This window comes from Scomber japonicus, chromosome 23 (assembly GCF_027409825.1).
Source record: "Scomber japonicus isolate fScoJap1 chromosome 23, fScoJap1.pri, whole genome shotgun sequence".
NCBI classification, from domain to species: Eukaryota; Metazoa; Chordata; class Actinopteri; order Scombriformes; family Scombridae; genus Scomber; species Scomber japonicus.
The window spans coordinates 15,517,701-15,537,762 of NC_070600.1; the positions used below are offsets into that span (position 1 = coordinate 15,517,701).

At 39.4% G+C, this 20,062-nt stretch overlaps 1 protein-coding gene across 3 annotated transcripts in view; it reads left to right on the forward strand.

The window, feature by feature from the left end:
- Window positions 1–20,062, forward strand: part of iqsec3a (IQ motif and Sec7 domain ArfGEF 3a) — a 108,356-nt gene that overhangs the window by 71,646 nt on the left and 16,648 nt on the right. For all 3 annotated transcript variants that reach the window (XM_053314064.1, XM_053314065.1, XM_053314066.1), the window contains 3 exons: window positions 10,030–10,191; window positions 16,452–16,574; window positions 19,864–20,030. In XM_053314064.1, coding sequence (XP_053170039.1) covers window positions 10,030–10,191; window positions 16,452–16,574; window positions 19,864–20,030 — 452 coding nt within the window. The remainder of the gene's footprint in view (window positions 1–10,029; window positions 10,192–16,451; window positions 16,575–19,863; window positions 20,031–20,062) is intronic.

The window sequence follows — 20,062 nt, forward strand, 5'->3', positions numbered from 1 at the left end:
TGTTACACAAAGGCTAAACCTTCAAGTCCTAGATAAAAACTTAGCAACCTGTTAAAGATCCATAGCTACACTACTCTAAAGTGCATGTGCTAGAAGTGAAAAGGGTGTTTTTTAATGTAGCCTGTGACCTTGCAAGCAGCTAATGTTGTTGATTAATATGCTACTTGGCCTTACCTTGGAGATAATGCTTTGGTTACATACTATGATTGCAACTTATGTTAGCGTAGACAAATAGAGCATTTAATCTATTCATTTGACATTTGCTCTTGTGTTTTCACTTTTGAAAAGGCTAGAAAAAAGACACTGTGTTCCAAACCCTTTAAAATGTCACTAAAAGTAATAACTCTCATTACAGCCACATACCACTTCAACATGTAGAGTTCTACTTACAGTTTCAAAACTATGATTGGACTAATGTTGTTCAGCAGGGAAGTTTAGTAAATAAGCAGTTAAGGTGTGAAGGGCATCTCCAACTATTGACATATGTTTTATTTTTTATAAACAACTTGATCATGCAGTTTATCTTGTACTTGATACCTCTGCTCAAAATGTATCATGAATGTCAAGAACCCAGGCTCTGAGAAATCTAAGAATTCTTGTCACCATCTCATTCTCGTCTGTGGACTCACGAATATTCAGAAGGAGAAAAAAAGTCTTTCTGTCTAGAAAAGCTCGTTTGCTGATCGCAGTCATTCTGAATTCAGTTCCCCTCGCTGCCTAGTGAAGAGTGACATAGTCAAAATCAGATAAGAACTTCCCAGGATGCGCTCCAGACAGGTGAAAGGTGGTTATATGGCAGCAAGAGATCTGCAGAAAAATTGTTGCCATGGTGACAGCAGTACATGGGGGGCCAGCACTGACTGAATCTGTTCTGTTGATTTGTTGAATGAAACACTGAATCCTTAAAATGCATGTCAATTCAAATCAGTTTAGTGGGAGGAAGTAGAAAGCCCGCTGGCCTATGACCTCCAGCCAGTTGTCATCTAACACTCAGTAGAACCCTTTACATGATACATATTGGCTTTTTGTTAACATACATATGCAAGCATGCACATTGGATTTTTATGTTGTTTACTGTTCACAACAACCCTGATTTAATTTGTTTAACATTTTGTATTCCCCCTTCATATTATGATTGCAACCGCATGAGTCACAAAAATGTGCTAAGCACAACACTTGAAATGGGGAGATTTACCATATGCTCTATTAGCTTCTCACCCAGAGCATACCCTAAGGATCTAAACACCCCACATATTCAAATAAGAGAACTGGACTCAACCACATGTATTAGGAGTTGAGCTCAGCCACTGATGGAGTAGCTGGGTAGCAGTCAGTTAGAATACACCAGTGACTCCAAAAAATAATGGCAACGATCCATAAAACCCCAAATTCTCATTAGTCATTCTGCTGCAAGCCGTAAATGTAATTAAAAGTTCCTTCAGCACTGTGCGAATTGGCACCTAGGGAGCTGGGATGAAAAATTTGTTAACATTTCAATCAAAGTAGGGTTTTTTTTGTTTTGTTTTTTTCCTTTTTGTCCCTGCCACCTCAACCATTTCTGTGAAAGATCTCCATGCTTCCCAGAATATCTTGCGGTAAAGGAAAATACACCATGTTCCCCTGGGAGCAAAAGACTTTGGTTTTACTAAGATATTGCCTCAATTAAGTCATCTCACAAAAATTTTGAAGATTGAAGGTCATGAACACATATTTTTTTGCTCATTGTCAAGTGCACAATAATGCCTTTCAACTATGACTCAGTGCTGGAGCATGACACTGATGACAAGAGAAGAGGGAACAGGCTGTGGAGGGAGATACAGAAAGAATAAATACGACATTTCATGCTAATTTACTAGTTTTACTAGATTTTAAATCTGGGGCTCTACTGGAATACATTTGCATGATTTACAGTTTTTAAAACTCCTTGTTTATCCTAAACTGATCTTTCATGTAGTCCCTCAGTTCAACCTCTGTCTGAAAAGAGAATTTAGCTCCTGTCTCTTTAAGACCCTCCTCCCGATAAACCCCCTCTGTTCTGATTTGCCAACTTCCGAAAATTGTGTCTTAACTGACATTCCCGGCAGTGGTTGTAGGATTTCACTCCTTTTACTCATTGTTTACTCAAAATGTCAACTTCTCAAATACACATAACACATGGAAAAGCCTTAGCCAGATGCTTACTAGGGATGTCCCGATCCGATATTGATATCGGAAATCAGTCCGATATCAGCCAAAAAAGTGAATATCGGATTTTATCGGACTGAATCTAAAAATTCCGATATAAACGCTCTGATATAAGCTGTCCATTTACCGCTCCAGCACTTCTATAATAATAGGTGACTCTGGTTTGATCACACTCCAACACAGTAGGTAGCGGTAATGCCCCTTAATTAACGTTGGTGCCGGCCGCGGAAGAAGAGCGTCTCTGATCCAGCATGCACAGCCCACGTGATCACAACAACGACAACTTGTGTGCCTGCAGCAAGGTATAGTGATGTCGGCTGTGTGGAAGTATTTTACTGTAAACTCGGACAAAGACGTTGCAGCTAAATGCAACATTTGTCAGGCGCAAGTGTCCCGTGGAGGGACAGAACCGGGAAGGTTCAATACAACCAACCTCATCTCACATTTGAAAAAACACCACAAAAAAGAACATGAGGATTTTCGCGTGAGCAGCAAGGCGAAGCAACAACTTGAATTGTTTGCACTTTAAAATTTAATTTATTCTATTCAATTGTATAATGATGTTGGTAACCAGTGGTTATTTTTCACTTTAATATAACATTTTGTTTTTATTGGATTTATTGAGGTAATACTCTTATGTTGAAGGTTAAAATTTATGTAACCTATTGGTTAATAATAAATGGGTCAGTTTTTCCTATACCTACTGTTGCTGACTATTGTTTTCTGTTATATCACTACAACATCAGTAACAGTAACAGTAACATCACTTTATCAAGCCTTTTCTAACATTCCACACAACAAAATAAGGAATAAATATATGTATGATTCGTGCCTATATCGTATCGTATTGATATCGGTATCGGCCAATACTCAAGGCTACAATATCGGTATCGTATCGGAAGTGAAAAAGTCATATCGGGACATCCCTAATGCTTACCCTCAGAGGGTATGGAAAAGATGACAGTTTATGGACATGTATGGATGTCAGCTCATTAGCAAGGTAGAAAAAACAGGAGCAAAGAAAGTGTTCAAAACAGGTTGAAGCCCTCGCTTTTGACTTGCAGCAGGCATTTCTACTCAGTTTGGAACTTTGTCCATGTTTGACATAGAAATCAGACATCATAATAGTAAATAAATAACAGAAAATCACAGAAATATAATAAAGATATAGGATAGAGAATATAGGGGACCAGGCTACCATTTGGTAAAGCTTTATATTTACTAAAATGTAATTGGATATATTTTATCCCAAACAGATACTGACTGTCAGTACCAGATACTTCAACCAGCACAGAGGCATTCATCAGTTTCAGCACAGAGAGCAGAAAAGTCCACTCACTAATGCATCTGCTGCTGTTTCTAGACAAGCCATCAGCCTGATATCTGTAGACTGCTGCTAGCTAACAGGTACAGACTGAACAAAGAAGAATCTGGAAAGTGTTCAGTGGACTACCAGAGCTCAGACTCTTGTTCCCAGAGAGCATAACCCAAACACCAACCGGCAATGCATTTTTCCATTGTTTTGGGGGTAGTCACGCCAGGCCATGACTCAAGTTGAGCTGACACGCTGTGAGTTTTTCTCCATTGCACAGCATGGCAAAGTAAAATAAGTTGTTTACTTGTTGGAGGTGCGCTAGTCATCAGCAGCTCTTCATCAAACATCATCATCACTGTGGCTAATTCTGCTTGTACTATTCCTCCCAGCAACTGATTAGCTGAATGATGAGCACCAAATATCTCCATATCTTGTTTTGTCAAATGTTTTTAGTGCCACTAACAAAGCTGGTGGGGAACACATTTCATTTCTTGTAAATTCTTAGCAATAAAAGTCCACCGTTATTAAGTCATTTAAAAGTTCTTAAAATGAGACAGTAAAGCAGGAAATCTTGGGTTTGCATCAGCGGTTGCTTAACACAACTCTATATGGTGACCACACAGCAGGTTTCCAAAAAGCTGGCCAATCAGAACAGAGTGTGATCATTTGAAGGGGGGCCTTTAAGAGACAGGAGCTAAGACTGCCTTTTAAGGGACAGAGGCTGAACTGAGGGGAGGCTTGGGTGGTATCACAGTATACCAGGTTATTTAGAAATATCGCCAAATATGCAGACTCCAAGTAAACCTGGAGTACACCTGGAGTTTAGGAAGAGTACTTGAAGGATGAATGTAATCCACAATGTGGGTGCACACTGCATAAACAGTGATTCAAAGTTTATAACTTCCCTGAAAACTTTAACTAAAATATTAGATATTTGTGTCTTGTTGTGTTAGTGGTCAATAAAACTTGTAAGACTTTTCTTTGTTCAAGCTGATATTCATCTGCTAGCCTTCATTATGTTTGTTTGACATTTATTCAGCCTTTTTGCTGCTGTGGTGCCGGATGAAGAGACAACATTAATTGTTTTATCTCAGAATTTTTGCCTTGTACTTCCAACTAAGCGCTCATGTTTATAATGCATTTTCTGCACAGTTAGCAGTTTGCGGATAGGGTTTGGGTGGTTGATTGACGCATACTATTGCAGGTCAGACAGTGTGGACTGGCTCTTGTAACAGGTTGGGTAGGTGCAGGTATTAAAAAATCATATAGATAGTCAATCTTATACATGCTACAATGACATCTATCCCCAGTAGGTCAGCTTTAGATTTTTTTTAAATGCAAATACTGTCATATACCAAATGCCATTGTTAAATGTCAGGAAGGTATGACGGTATGAAAAAAATAGATATCACCAAAGCCTTAGTAAGGGGCTGAATCAAAGGTCATTATAAGATAAACACAGTGTTTTTTTGAACTATGAATCATGGAAACCCCTCTAGTGGAGTCCCAGAATAAACATATAGAGCTGGAAATGAGCATAAAAGCCCCCTCTGTAATCACACTCATTCAACATATCACCCAATTTACTATACTTTGTACATTTAATACGTACGTTCAAACATGCTCACACAGAGTATCAGTCTGAATGGCAGCTGGAGTGGCAGAGAATAATTAGATGTACCATTTAGCTGTCATTTGAAACAGCTAGAAGTTTGTTTGTTTAAACATATATTTAAAGGGTAAGTGAGGATTGGACACATTTGTTATGACTGTTAAATGAAAGCTCTCAGTTTGATTACAAGTTTCAATGACTTTTTAGGAAAGTGTAAAATGACAGGTTTCATAGGCTTTTCTGTGTATTTGCAACCCCCTCTTCTCATTCCCCTGATCAATCACCTTGAAAGATAAGCTGACTTTTAATAAATTGGCTACAAGGGAAGAGACAGAATGAGGAAGGAAAAGCAAACGAAGAAAAAAGTGGAGAGAGAGAGGGCAATCAAGCTTGAGGCTTATTAGTTCCACCAGTTTATATCCTCCCTTTAATACCTGCACTGTTGTATCCTTTGCATCTTAAACAGGAATGTGTGCTTTAGGCTAAAAATTGGGTATTGCTTGATCATGCGGACAAAAAAGTCACGTATATGCATGAAGTTAGGTAATCTAATCTGAGTGTTTGTCTTGCAGCAGGTGGCCTATGTACCACCTTTGCAGGAGGAGTAAGAAAGGGAGGGGAGGAAGTAAGTTAAAGAAAGTAAAAGTCTGGGGTTTTGGATGTGTGTGTGCGCATGCATGTGTGACCATGGGTGTCCTCCACCAACCTGCACAAGAATGAAAAAGACATTGTATAATAATGTGTATAATGGAAATGGAGTGCAGAAGCAAGAGAGGAACTGAAAAATGCACAAAAAAGTAGAGAGGGCGGGAAAAGGTTGAGAGAGAGACAACTTGATAAAGTTTCCGCCTTGAGTGTGGATGGAATGACAATGACTCCATTATATGAGGAGGAGAGAGTATGTCAAGGACGCTGCCTTTACACAAGGGAGCTGGTATCAAACCTTTAACAGGGAATGTGCAAAGATAGGGGAGAATGTGAGAAGGTGTGACATTAATGACAGATTCTGGAGTAGATTTCTCCTTTTGTATGCATGAATTTTCCATTTCATACTGTTCCGTTGACATGTCCTTAATTCACATTTCCCACTCATATATTCTAGTCCAGTGAAATTATAGATTAGACATCAGAGCAGATCATGGTAATGCCAGATCGACTCCCCCATCATGCATAAAAACGGAACACCATCAGCTTTATGAATTAAAGAAAATGTGGCATCAGAGATTTATAGGAGATGGTGTAAATGTGAGAGAATGAGTAAGGTGAGGAGAGAGAGAGAGCGAGAGAGATCTAAATACATATGTCAAGGAAGGCTAATTAACAGAGCAGACCCTCAGCAACCCTGCCGAACTCCTCAAGAGGGATAACCTGCCATCAGGAGGAGAGAGCTTTACAGAAAACTCTGTGTGTGTATTTTAGTATGGGTATGTATGTGTGTGCTAGTTTGTGCATACACAAACCGTGCATTAACATTCTGCCCTCAGTGCTAAATGACCCAGCACATAATTACAAACTCTGAAATCCAGATGGTGAACAGAGGAAGCAAATTTCTCACGAAACCCAACACCGTTAGCATCATCTGCTCTCTTTATTTAAAGGATAAGGTTGGCAAAAGGTTGTTCCTCTGTGCCACAGAGCTCCCCAACTCAGCTGCACTGGATTACACGTTCCTTTATTAACATGAATATGTTTCTTTTGAGTTGTCTTGCATATGAGTTGCATATGAGTTTTGGGTTGTCTATATATACTGTCCTGGTGCTGAGGGTACTCAATAGTGTGCCAAATGTGTATTATTTGGCCCATGAAAATAGTCCCAATCAAATGCACCATTTAGTCCTGTTCATGTAAAATGTGCTTAAGACCACAATACCCGTATGTTTTAATTTACTTTTAAGATTTACTTTTTTAGTATGTTGGTACAGTGTATAACATATAGAACCATGACAACTTTAAAATGCTAACTTTGAGGAAAGAAAAAACAGCCACAATGCCCAATTTTCACCTCAGTAGCCCTCAGCAAAAGCTTGATGGACAAGAGGAATGTTTTGCAACAGCAAGTCTGCTTCATTGTGAAGATTCAGGGTTTTGAAGCATAGTTAAAACACACAATTGTGTTTCCACTTAGAAAAAAGCATTGGGGCGCTACATGGTTATCAATCCATCTCTGATTTGTAATGAAACCGAAATGTTTGCATCACTGTGCACATCTGTCCAACAACAATAAAACAGAGGGCTAGTAAAAGTGAGTAAGATGGTGAGCAAGTTATGTATTTATGATGAGTCCAAGAGGGGGCAGGGGTGTGTGTAACATGGCAAGAAAGATATTTAGGAGACAGATGTTTGGGCATGTAGCTGTTTATCTGTATTGAGTTGTCATTTTAATATAACATCTGCGTCCTGTCTGGCACTGTCTCCAACAGTCTGCAAAATAAGTTGTCTGTGTCTCCACACTGAACAGCATGATCATACAAAAGACTGTATTTGGTTAAAGCTGATGGTAGGAGACTGGATGTTAACAGTGATCTCCTTTGTTAAAGGCCGACATTTTGAAAGTTTTGTCGTGCAAAAGGAATGTTACCCTGCTTCTGCTTTTGTTCCAAAGAGAGGACAGTTACAATTCGCATAGCCACACGAGTTTCGTGTCATGAAAAAAGGAAAAAACATGGGTCGTTTTCAGCATTTGAATAAAGAACTCATGCTGTAATTCGGCACCACTTATCAGCCACTATCCATCTTGTATTTCCTGCATCATTTCCTTCCTTTCCTTCCCTATTTTCACCCCTCCATCCATTTGTAATTATGAATAATAATCAGCATGTGTGTTCCATCTGTTGTTGGGCAAACATCAAATGAGTGATATCTGCCAAACTCGTTTGGCGAGACATTACCTTCAGCTGAGAGGGCGAACTAGAAGCTGAGAGTGTGTCAGGGCTGTCACAGCAGATGCTTTCAGGCAGTCCAGCCTACGCTCATCGTCCTCTCCCTCTGTCCTCACTCTCCCATTCCTGCACATCTGCTCCATCTGGTCTTCTTCCAGTCTCCTCCTTTATTCCTGCCCTCTCTCCTCCCCTCTGTCCCGCCCTCGTCTTACTAAACCCATTAACTGTGGTGCACGCACACACAACACTCTGTTATGTAAAGGCTGTGGTTTAAACACTGTATAGAGACCAGAGAAGGAGAGCTGTAGCAATAATGCGGTAGTCTCCCTAGAGCAACTATTCTCTGTGTCTAATAGGGTTATAAATAGTTAAGATATTCCTCTCTTGTTTATGCATAAGTAACTTCAGCCATGCAGTCAGCTGAAAACTATCAGCAAGCCTTGTGATAGGATCATAGTCAATTAGATTTTTCTTTTCGAACAATGATTAATAGGAGCCAATGAGGTGTTTTAAATTATCGAAGGTATGTTCATGAAGGTACACCTCATTGCACAGCTTAATATGTTCACATACTGCAGACTATTCACACATAACAGACTGTTATAACCAAGGCCAAACTAACCAGTCAAACTCTGATACCTCTGTAGCATGTTGATGTATGATACAATTCCTTTTGAAAGATACATTTTGGTCTCTTAGATTAGAGAAAATAAGTTTATTTTTTATGACAACAGCACTACCTTACAGTATATATGTATATGGGCATATACATATATAGATATCACCACATTCAATAAATAAATGAGTGAAAATAAACAGTGGTAGGACAGTCTATTTTAATTGTGTTTTGTTTTTTTAAATACTCAGACTGGATAACATAATTGACTGCACTTCAATGTCAGTTAGTCTGTTAGTGGATCTTGAGTTGAGATTATTTTGTCACAGTACACTCAGGTACAGCTGTGTTGAAGCGCAATCAAAAGCCAGTCTGAGCTAGTGATGTCAGCAAGAACGCTGCTTTCCCAATTGCAAAAGGTTGCGCTGCCTCTTCCTGTCCTGAGATGAACCAAGTTTGAACTCTCGAGTATGCAAGTATGCACTTGGCATTATGTGTTTTGAGAAAAGGTTAATGTCAGTTAAAATGTTACAATTGAAATTAATTTTAAATAAGTAAGCTAAGATTAGCCACTACAGCCTCTGGTCTTCACCAATTTAACAGCACAATGCTTACACAGTCTTACTTTAACATCAAACCGGCTATATTAGTGCATTAGAGCATGTTCAAAACCATTTGCATTGTTTTAGGTTGATTTATAATCTTCTCGACAGCCATTTGTTTATATTAATTTTCATCCGCTATTAAAACCCACTTGAAGAGACTTGAATTACAGGTGATCTATGACAGTGAGCCTTTTGTCTGTGAATTCAAGAAAAAAAAAAATAGCAATGAAATAAGACTCGTCTCAGCGTCTGTAAGCAGAGGTTTATAGTTGCGTCCCAAATCAACCATTATGATTCTGGCAGTATCCTCTGAGTTTAGCAGTGTGTTGAGCTGTTTAGCACTTCATAATGAATGTTGTAATTCAGCACAGAAATGAATACAGATTAGACTCCACACTAGTTTATCACTTTTAGTAGTTTCCACCCACACCATGTGTGTACATTAAACGCCCAACCCACCAATTTTCAGACCAAGATCCTCATTATGGCAATGCGTCATTTTGTGTCATTTATTTAGTACAATAATTACAGTTCATTACATTAAATGAATTAATAATAAGCAGATAAAGTATGTAGCTCTACTTTGTGTTGATGTGGTTTGCTTGTGTTAGACTTGCTCTAACTGAACAAATGACCTTTTTACTGCTGCTTATTGTGGTTAAGTATGTTGAAGAGGAAGTTATTTGTAATATCTCACAGTAGGTGACTTCCAAAATCATATCACATAATATTGCAGTTGTGCAGTTTAAGAACAGTGTCAGGGTATTTATGCATGACCGGCTGACTCATTCTGTGTCTCTTTCATCTCTTTGTTTCAGAAACCCCGACAAGGGCCTTCAGTTCCTGATCTCACGAGGCTTTATCCCAGACACACCCATTGGGGTGGCCCACTTCCTGCTACAGAGGAAGGGCCTGAGTCGACAGATGATCGGCGAGTTCCTTGGCAACAGCAAGAAGCCCTTCAACAGAGATGTCCTAGAGTGAGTAGCACCGAGGATTTCATACATTATTTCCTGAAACCGTTTTAGGATACCATACCACTCCTCATAAGGTGATTGTGCGAGGTAATCCTTCCATTTTCTGGAAGATCAGGGGTCAGGTTAACAACAGGACTGGATTCGATAGGGGGTTTAGCCAAGAAAAATGCTTTGCTTTTTCCACCACAATACTGTATACTGTCAAGCTGTCACCTGTTCCAACTGTACACAGTTTAGCTTGAGGTCAGATGATTCCCTGAAATCTAAATGTGAAACACGACATTACTTCCACTTATGTCAAAGAGTGCTATTTTTGAAGACATTTACATCTCGTATTTTTCATCTGTGTGAACAAGCTGAAAACAAGCTGAAATTGAAGTTCTATGATCCAACCAATAAGCCTTCATCTAATTCTTGACATTGACTTGCAGATAGATTTATAGAAGATGGAAAAATGCTGATTTAAAACTTTAATGGCCATTTTTTGTTGTTGTTTCTTTGCTCCTTTTATCACATTAATATCAAAATCAGGGTTGCTGTTGTTTTGACATTATTCAGACAAGTAGTAAGAAGGAAAGAGCATTTTAGCTGTCATCTAATAATGTAGGCTAAATATCATTCTGGGGCATTCTTGGCAGAAAGGGGGAAAAGTATCTTAAATCCTTGTCTTGGCGTTTTTCCTGCAGTTTTCCACACCAGTGTTACTCTATGTGTGTTTGTGTTTATGTTTACCCTCTTACTCATCCCTTTCCCAAGTTTAGGATCAAGTAATATTTTTATGAACTTAAAAGAGGATGCCAAAACAATGAATGAGACAAAATTTCCCCCAAGGATTAATACAGTGTGTATTATTCTTACACAGTGGACACATTCCAGGTTTAGACTTTTAATGGCCTATTTTATTTGATGTCTTGTTACCATGTACATATTGCTGTCAAAACAACAAGAAATAACTCAAGAAATACCCAACAACATGATTAAATATCATTTTGGAGGACAGCACTGCATACATTTGCATTTCAGGGATTCATTTTTATAAAATGGCCCAACAATTTTCCCATCACATTAATACCATGCAAGAAAACTTCCAGAAATGTATGTTATGAGTTACTTTCAAAATCAATAATTATCAATGCTCCTTTTGTCTGTTCTATTTTAAAATTGAAAAAAATAAAAGGACAGACAAAAATGATTAATCTAAGGAGTTTAGAGGACAAGGACAAATGCATCCTTCTACAATTACTCATCAAGTAAACGTGAAGACACTGTAACACACGTGCACATATTACTCATGCACACACACACACGTGACTCACTTCACCCTGCAAATTTCATTCCACTTCATTAACCTGATTGCCGTTATTTACTTTGAAAAAGCAGATGCCTTTTTTTCCCCACTCTCTCTTTTCCATGGTTATTTTCTTTCATTACCTTCCTGACTTTCTCAGTAATTGTCTTCTTTATTCTATTACATTATCCATTCATCAATTTCCTCCAAGTCACCAAACCAAGAACACGATTTTCATCTCTGCAATGTCAGACATACAAGAGACAGCACTCAGCTCACCCTCATCTAATATCAATTCTCTTCAATGGACACTGTGATGGCTCCAAATATTTCTCTGGCTCTATTAACAGGATTATGCTTTTAAGGCTTCAAACTCCAATTCTCAACGCAGATATACTGAGCACAGGTGACATTGGGATATATAGATGTATATTTTCCCCCGTTTTCCTAAAGAGCAGTTGTGCAGCAGTCCCAGAGTGGAAGCGATGTTGAAGAGCAACATGATAGGAGAGTGCAAAATGTGTGTGAGAGCACTTTCGATAAAGTGTAGTCACAGGAGAGTGGGTGAGGGATTGCACTCTAATGTAAAAATCTCTCATGATGATTTCCTGATCCTGCCAATGTATGTGTGTACAGTACTGTATATGGAGGCTATCTCTGCATGTGTGTCAGCCTCCTGTATTCCTCAATCTTCCTTTTCTTCTTATGAAGCTAATGGGGCCCCATTCTCTCCCCATTTCTTACAGCATAAACAACAGTACTTAAAATGTCTGTAGTCATTTAAACTAAATTGTGGCACTCCATTTACTGATAATGTAGAGTACTTGTTTAGCAGATCTGTTTTTAGGCTGTCATTTACTCAGTGGCCTAAGTACAGGTATGAAATTACCCAGGATGCACAACACATTGAGATCCAATCACTCCAATGATCCAATGATATTATATTAAAGTGTGAATTAACACTGACAGTCATCGACCACTGAGCCCTCTACCATCATACCCACAATCTGGTTGCACTCAATCTGGTATTACTCTTTACGTATTGGCTCTTTACTTGTGAAGCTATTATTGCAATTACAGTAAGGCAACACTCGTAGTTGTCGCTGTCTGTCACTCCTATGCTTGATGCTTCACTCCATGGTTGTGTGGAGCTGGAGGGTCTCAGCTCTGACCTTGGTGAAACACAGACAGCAGAGGAGAGGAAAGAAATGTAACACAACCATAAATGATAGAATAACATAGTAGATATTATGTTTGTCTATGTTATTTACCTCATTTATGGGCACTGGTTTCATATCAGCTCAGTATGAGAGTCTCTGCACTGCAAATGGAAGTAATGTGCACGTTTATTTGCATAAAGAGCAGGGAAGTGAGATTCCATCACAAGTGGTCACTCAAGATTTATATGGAGACTAGTTAATGCCAGAACAGAGTCATTGGCTGCTCAAAATATGCCCTGGTGTGTATATGAGTGTGTGTGTACCTGCCACACAGCTTTGTAAACATATAATTTAAGCCTTGCTATGCTGACAGGTGTATCTTTCCCTGCCAGGGACTATATATGGATCACCAAAATATACCCAGGATAACAGTATGTCTATGTGTTTGTTTACCCATCCGCACTATATGTGTTATTATGTTGGAGTGTCTGTGTGTGTGGGGGAAAGAGATGGGAAGGGAAGGAGAGGACTGATGTACTTAGGCTAGAAAGCATCTTGTCTGACGTTACATAAACAAGGAGTGACAGCCGGGGAAGGAGGCAGAGAGAGGTGGTGGAGCGAGGAAGTGAGTCATGAAGAGGGCGATCAGAGAGGCTCAGCAGTCAAGAGAGTAGATCAGGTGGGCTATCGAGTCAGGCTCAGCATGTATTAGCTTTACCTTTATAAGCAACATGCAGAAAAAGTCTTATTATATACATTATAACTCTAAGCTCATGTTATGATTGCTATTAATGCCATTTAGTTGTACTAATGCAGTTGTTAGCACTGTCATCTCCCAACAAGAGACTATGGTTTCATATTGACTGGTCCGTTGTGTGTCTGTGAGTGTGTGTCTTCCTGTTTGTGCTCCAGTTTCCTCTGACCAAAGACATGCAAGTTAGGTGAAATGGCAACAGTAAATTGCCCTGAAGGTATTAAATCAAGCGTGAAAGGTTGTCTGTCCTGTGATAGACTGGCGACTTCTCACCCAGTGTAAGTGAGGATTCATGTAGACCTCAGCTCCCTCAACCCTGTGCAGGATATGCAGGTGTAGATAATGGATGGATGGTTGGTTGTGTTAGCATTATGTGTGATAAAAGAAGCAAATAGTAGTAGCATAGTAAGTGTAGTAATAGTAGACACGTTGTAGATGAAGTAGTACTAATAACAGTAATAATAACAACTTTATTTAACACCTTTCAAAACTACCACTACAAAGTGCCTCAAAAACAAGGACAAAAAACAAACAATTAAAACAGTTAAAAGTGAAGTTAAAATCATAATTAATAAATAATAATAGTAATAATAGTAATAAAGTAACATATACAATAAGTGACAGATAAAGACATTAAGGAAAAGTGTCTCCATACTTTTATTGTATGGCTTTTCCTTAATTTCGAGTCTAAATTCCTCAGCTAAGCTATTCTAAAGGGTTTAAGCCCTAACAGCAAAGGCCCTGCCCCCCCCCCCCCCCCCTCGGTCTTCAACAATGATCAGGGAATAGCCAACGGGGAACTAGGTGCTGGTGAGTAATGATTTAGAAGCACAGCCAGGTAGCTCAGTGCCATACCATGCAAGGTTAAATCAATTCTAAAACAAGCAGGCAGGGAGATATGATCTTACTTTCATAATTTGGTTAAAAGTCTCGCAGCTGCATTTTAGACACCCTGAAGCAGTCTGGTCAAGACACATAAACACAGCATTACAACAATCCGTACAAGAATGATGAAAGCATGAACCACTCTTTGAAGATCATCAAAAGAAATAAAAGATCTAATTCTAGAGATATTTCTAAAGTGCAAAAAAACCTGGCCTTTTGGCATAGGTCTCAAGAGTTATGTCCTCCAGGCCTATGATAAGTATTTCCATTTTAGAGGAGTTATGCTGAGGGAAAAAATTCTGCCATCCAATCTTTACCCACAGCGAGGCAATTATGCTGCTAAGATAACTTGGCTGATTCAGATGGTTTGCAGGACAAGTACAGCCGAGTGTAATCTATGTTGCAATAAAAGGAAACATCATGCTGTTTGATAATGTGGCCCAAAGGAGGTAAATAAAGAGAGAATAAAATTGGTCTTAGAATGGAGCCCTGCAGCACCCCATATAAAGACAGTGTTTGCAAGGAGTTAAAGTCATCAAAAGTATAAAGGCAACCACTGGAGGGCAGACCCAGAGACACTAAACCATGCTCTCAAACTTTCAATGATAATACTATGATCCACTGTGTCAAACGCAGCACCAAGCATTCACCTGCCCCAGCCTTTATCAAGCTATCATTGCTAAGTCTTACAAGGGCAGTCTCTGTGCTGTGTTGCTATGAGAAACCTTATTGAAATCTCTCAGAAATATTATTAACAATTGATTTGACAGACATTTTCTAGCACTTTTAATGGAAAGGGAATCTTAGAAATTAGTCTATAGTTGCCATGGTCACAGTGATCGGAACCAGTTTAGAGTTTTTTTTCTGTGCCAAACCTGCCCTGTAGTGCTAATAGCAGTATTAGTTGAAAGCATTATAATAGTAATAGTAATAATTAACATGCAGTTATAATAGTGACTGGAGTAACAGTAAAAGTAGTACACAGAAGTTTTTAAAGGAGGTGTAATAGTAATAGTAAGCGTAGTAGTAGTGGATATCGTAAATGAGTTGCTAGTTGCAGCACTTGTAATAACAATTATATCAATACTAGTGATAGCGGTAAATGAAAAAGTACACAATGGTCTGTGGTATTCTTACTGTGAGTGGGTTTTTGCTGTGATCTCATGTTGTGGTACACACTGTGTCAGACAGTACTGTAGACTCAGCTTTGTGCCTCTTTTCTGCTGGAGCAGCATGTGTCACAGACAAGTACTCACCTCATTAACTTGCATTGTTCACAGTAATTCATCTTAATGTAGTGTCTGTGTGTGTGTGTGTGTGTGTGTGTGTGTGTGTGTGTGTGTGTGTGTGTGTGTGTGTGCGTGTGCGTGCGTGCGTGCGTGCGTGCGTGTCTGTGTGTGTGTGTCCATGCACCCCAGAATGTCTTACTATATGGTGCAACAAACAGAAAATATTAGAAGCAGAGGGAGATCACTTGACTCAGTTATGTATTTATATGTAATAAGGATTTTGATCTCTCTTTTGAAAATGCCATCCACAACCATCAATAGTCTGAAAGTTGCACTCTTTCATCACAGAGGCAAAGATTGCGTTTATCTGGAACTAGTAGGGATGGGTTTGGAATAAACCCCATGAAAGCCAATCCAAGTGTAAAAAAATGACTTTAATTTCATAGTTCGATTATCATTCCACTTTGTACCTCAAAAGAACATTTCACATCAAAGTGAGGAAAACTTTAAAAGCTTTTTCAAAGTCACTTCAAACCTAATTTCATCTCCAAATTGCCCACGTTGTATTCCTCCCCCTCTGAACTCACAGGACAGGATATTTTTCTTTTTTAATTAAAGTCATTAAGCTGGAGTTGTCAGGTAATAGGAGGATTGTCTGCTCTGAGGGTTTATATATGTGTGTGTCTTGGCGGCAAAGAGAAGATAGCCAGACCCAGTTATACCTGGTGTCCGTGCAGCGCTAATACCTGCAGTAAGCAGAATGCTGCTGTGACCAGGAAGTAGATGAATGAAACTACTGTACCACAGGTTTAATCTCAAGTCTCCATCCACAGGTTCACCGATCCCACCACTTAAGAGGCAGCCACTGCCGTCATGTTGATGTTTCGATAAATCTTAATGTATTGTCTTTTTTCTTGTCTGCTCCTTGTCGTCCTTGTGCTCAACAGTTGTGTGGTGGATGAGATGGACTTCTCAGGCATGGAGCTGGACGAAGCACTGAGGAAGTTTCAGGCCCATATTCGTGTCCAGGGAGAAGCTCAGAAGGTGGAACGTCTTATCGAGGCCTTCAGGTAAATATGAAAACAGCTGTCTGGATTTATGTTGCAATATTCTCACTGATGATCTCATTTTTATTTTTTGTAGTTACCAAGAGACAGGAGTTTGATATGAATATTTATCATTTACTCTTTTATGCATAATAACCCTTATTTGTCCAACAGATGTCATTTATTTTCTACCATACCAAGTATCTACCAAGTAACTCGGAGTGTGCTCTGTGCTGATATTTCAGTGGGTGAGAGGGTGAAAATAAGTACTATCACTCAAGAATTATCTCTGTGCAAACCTACATCACAGTGCTTTAAGATGTAATTCATAAGTGTTTTGATCATTAAATATTCCTACACGTATTGAGGACACATTTTCTTCCTGAGCTGATTTCATGAGATGAGAGTGTAGTTTCTTGCTGTATCCAGGAGCACTGCTGTGCCGGACAGACACACAAAAGAGGGAACATGAAAACATGCCAGTCTGACAAAATGGAATCAGACAACACTGACAGCAACGCACGCAAATAGAAACACACAGACACACTCACGCACACACAAACTCCATTAATTCTGAGGAGTTCTGGAAAATATTTATATATATACATAAATACACAAATCTTTTTATCGTACATATTATCTCAGCAGGTGAGTCACGCTGCTTCACAAACGTGCACACACTCATTTTTTCTTCTTTCCTCTTTGCTCGGCTACAATAAAATGTTGACAATGCAGCCCCCATCTGAATAGCCAGGCAGCATGTAATTTCCAACCACAATTTGTGATGGGGAGGCAATTTGTGGAGCAGCTGTGGCACTGTGTGTTAATGCTAACTGTTTGCCGTAGCCCCTCTGGAGTAACAACCACCTGCCACAGTTGTCGAGGTGCCCAATAAGGAGGAAAAAAAAACGGTGGCATTGTCATAGTCAGTGGGCAGAGAGGTTGGCCCGGGTAATGTTTGGACGTCAGGCTCACTCTGCATGTTATCAGGAGCAAAAGGAGAGATGGGGGGAGGAGACACGAACTGGGAAAGGAAGGAAGGGTAGCAAATGAAAGAGGGAGGAAGGTTTATAAATAACCAGTGTTGCGTAACCACCACTGCCATCCCCTGCTCCTGGGCTTTGATATGCCTTCCAAATACACACACACATAGAGAAAGAGAAAAATCTCCTAAGTTAGTGAAGGGGATTTGAAGCAGCAGTGAAAAAGAGCGAGGGGAAAAGTGAAAAGCAGCCAGCAGCCTCAGTATCTGCTGCGTCAGTGTACTAATGAATGAGCAAATATGAGCCAATCCTCCCATGCTGCAGATATATTCAGTTTAAAAGTCTGCATCATAATGGAGCATCCAGAGGTCCTTATTTACTCATTCTGTAGTCACATAAAAATGACTGTGTTTTCTGCCACATATATTACAGTTATTACAGATAAAGATCATTTGTATTATGTTTCCTAAATTGCATAATCTTGTCTCAAAAATCCAGCCTCAAAAAGCACATAATGACTAGTGGATTACAGCATCGTTAGCATCCTGCAACAAAAGCTAAATTGGTTTGAAAAAAAAAAGCAACAAATGCCAAATTTTAAGACTGCTGAATGCATTTGATGAACGGCATCATCCACCATTTTAACCTCTCTTCTACTTCTTTCATGGTGGTAGTGGTGGGGGTGGGGGTGGGGGTTGGGGTTAATCTTTTTTTCCATGACTTTCTGTGTAGAGTAAGAGCACACTCACTTAGGAGACACATAAATTGCCATTTTCTTGCTGCATGGTGCTACATTAGCATTCACAGACAAGAGTATAATTACTGCTTGCTGTCAAGTCACAGTTTTCAAACACAGAGATGTGAATAAGCATCTGTGTTCAGCCCAGTGATCATCATGCTAAAACAAGTGCTCTACAAAAGATGCCACACACACACACACACACACACACACACACACACACACACACACACACACACACACACACACACACACAAAACTCAAATTAATTTTCCTTTTAATAATTTTGCAAGGGTTAAGCAGATAAAAAGTGTGTGTGTAGGTGTGAACCTATTGTAGTGTATGTGTGTGTCTTTACTCAATCCTACAGTAACATTAGATTCCAATCATGCGGCTCAGTAGGTCTGCAAAACGGTGCAACAGCCCCAATGTGGAAATGATGACTGATTTAAGTAACGATTACAGTGTAACACGCCAATACTGAGCACACACACCACTGTTACTCCTTTGCTTGCAGTCGCTGATTACTAATACACAGTAGCTGTTGTACTGTATTATTAATGATCCCCTTACCAGGAAGTTTTCATAGTTCGTGCACTTAACAGAGACAGGAAAACAATTTCTTTCACTCCTCTAGGCAGTATTCAAACAACCATAGTTTGGTGTCTGCAAATCTGTTAGAGTCATAGTTTCACAGTGGTATTTCCACTCCACTTCTTACTATATTTAGGGATGTGTTTTTTGAAAAGTACATCAAACTGTGCCTCTGTCATGTAATTTAGAAAAAAAAAGGTAGGTCATTTTCAATTTCAAACTTCATATTTCTTCCCTCTGGCGCAATAAGTATCAGCATCAATCCAGCAACCAAGCACATGAATGTTTGAGAATGTTTAACCATAGCTAAGGGCTCAGTGGACCTTTTCCATTACTAGGGATGTGTCTTTAAATAAACAAAATGAGGATGGAATTTTTGAATGTATTTTGTAAAGAATCATGGAGTGGCACAAAAGATACCCAAATACCCTTTGTTTTCTATGTAATGCTAATCCATGCTATCATCCAATCCAGTGGGACAAATGTGTTTACACAGTGAGAGATGCAATTTCAGCAGCAGAGCACTTGCTGTGATGTTGGTTGTTGCTGAAGGACAGCTAACAGCTTCAGATGAAGTCACAAGCAAAATTGAAGCCTTAACTCTTATTTCAGTGCGACACTCGTGCACAGTTTGTACCATGACTTTTACCAGCATGCTGTGGGTTGAAGGATGCCTTTTACTGTCTGAGGATGACACATTTTCTGTGTCTTTTCTTCCATCTGTTATCCCTCCTATCTTTCCCTTTTTGCCTGTTACATTTTTCTAATTCATCTATTTCTTGATCTTATAACATCCCTCCCTCTGTCACTGTGTCCTCTGTGATGACCCGCATCTATTACTATTCTCATTCATCCATCTCCTTTCCTTTGCCTTTATTCTTTTTCCTCATACACCACTCCCTTCTGAAATATATTTTTACTGATTTCTCTCCCTCCTACCAATTGCTTCCTCTCTGATTTTTTTTCTTTCTTTCCCTCCCTCTTTTATAACCCACAGCCAGCGCTACTGCATGTGTAACCCCGACGTGGTGCAGCAGTTTCACAACCCAGACACCATCTTCATCCTGGCCTTCGCCATCATTTTGCTCAACACGGACATGTACAGTCCTAACATCAAGCCTGACCGCAAGATGTTGTTGGAGGACTTCATACGCAATCTACGAGGTGAGAGACACAGCATGTTTGCTTGTGGGGGT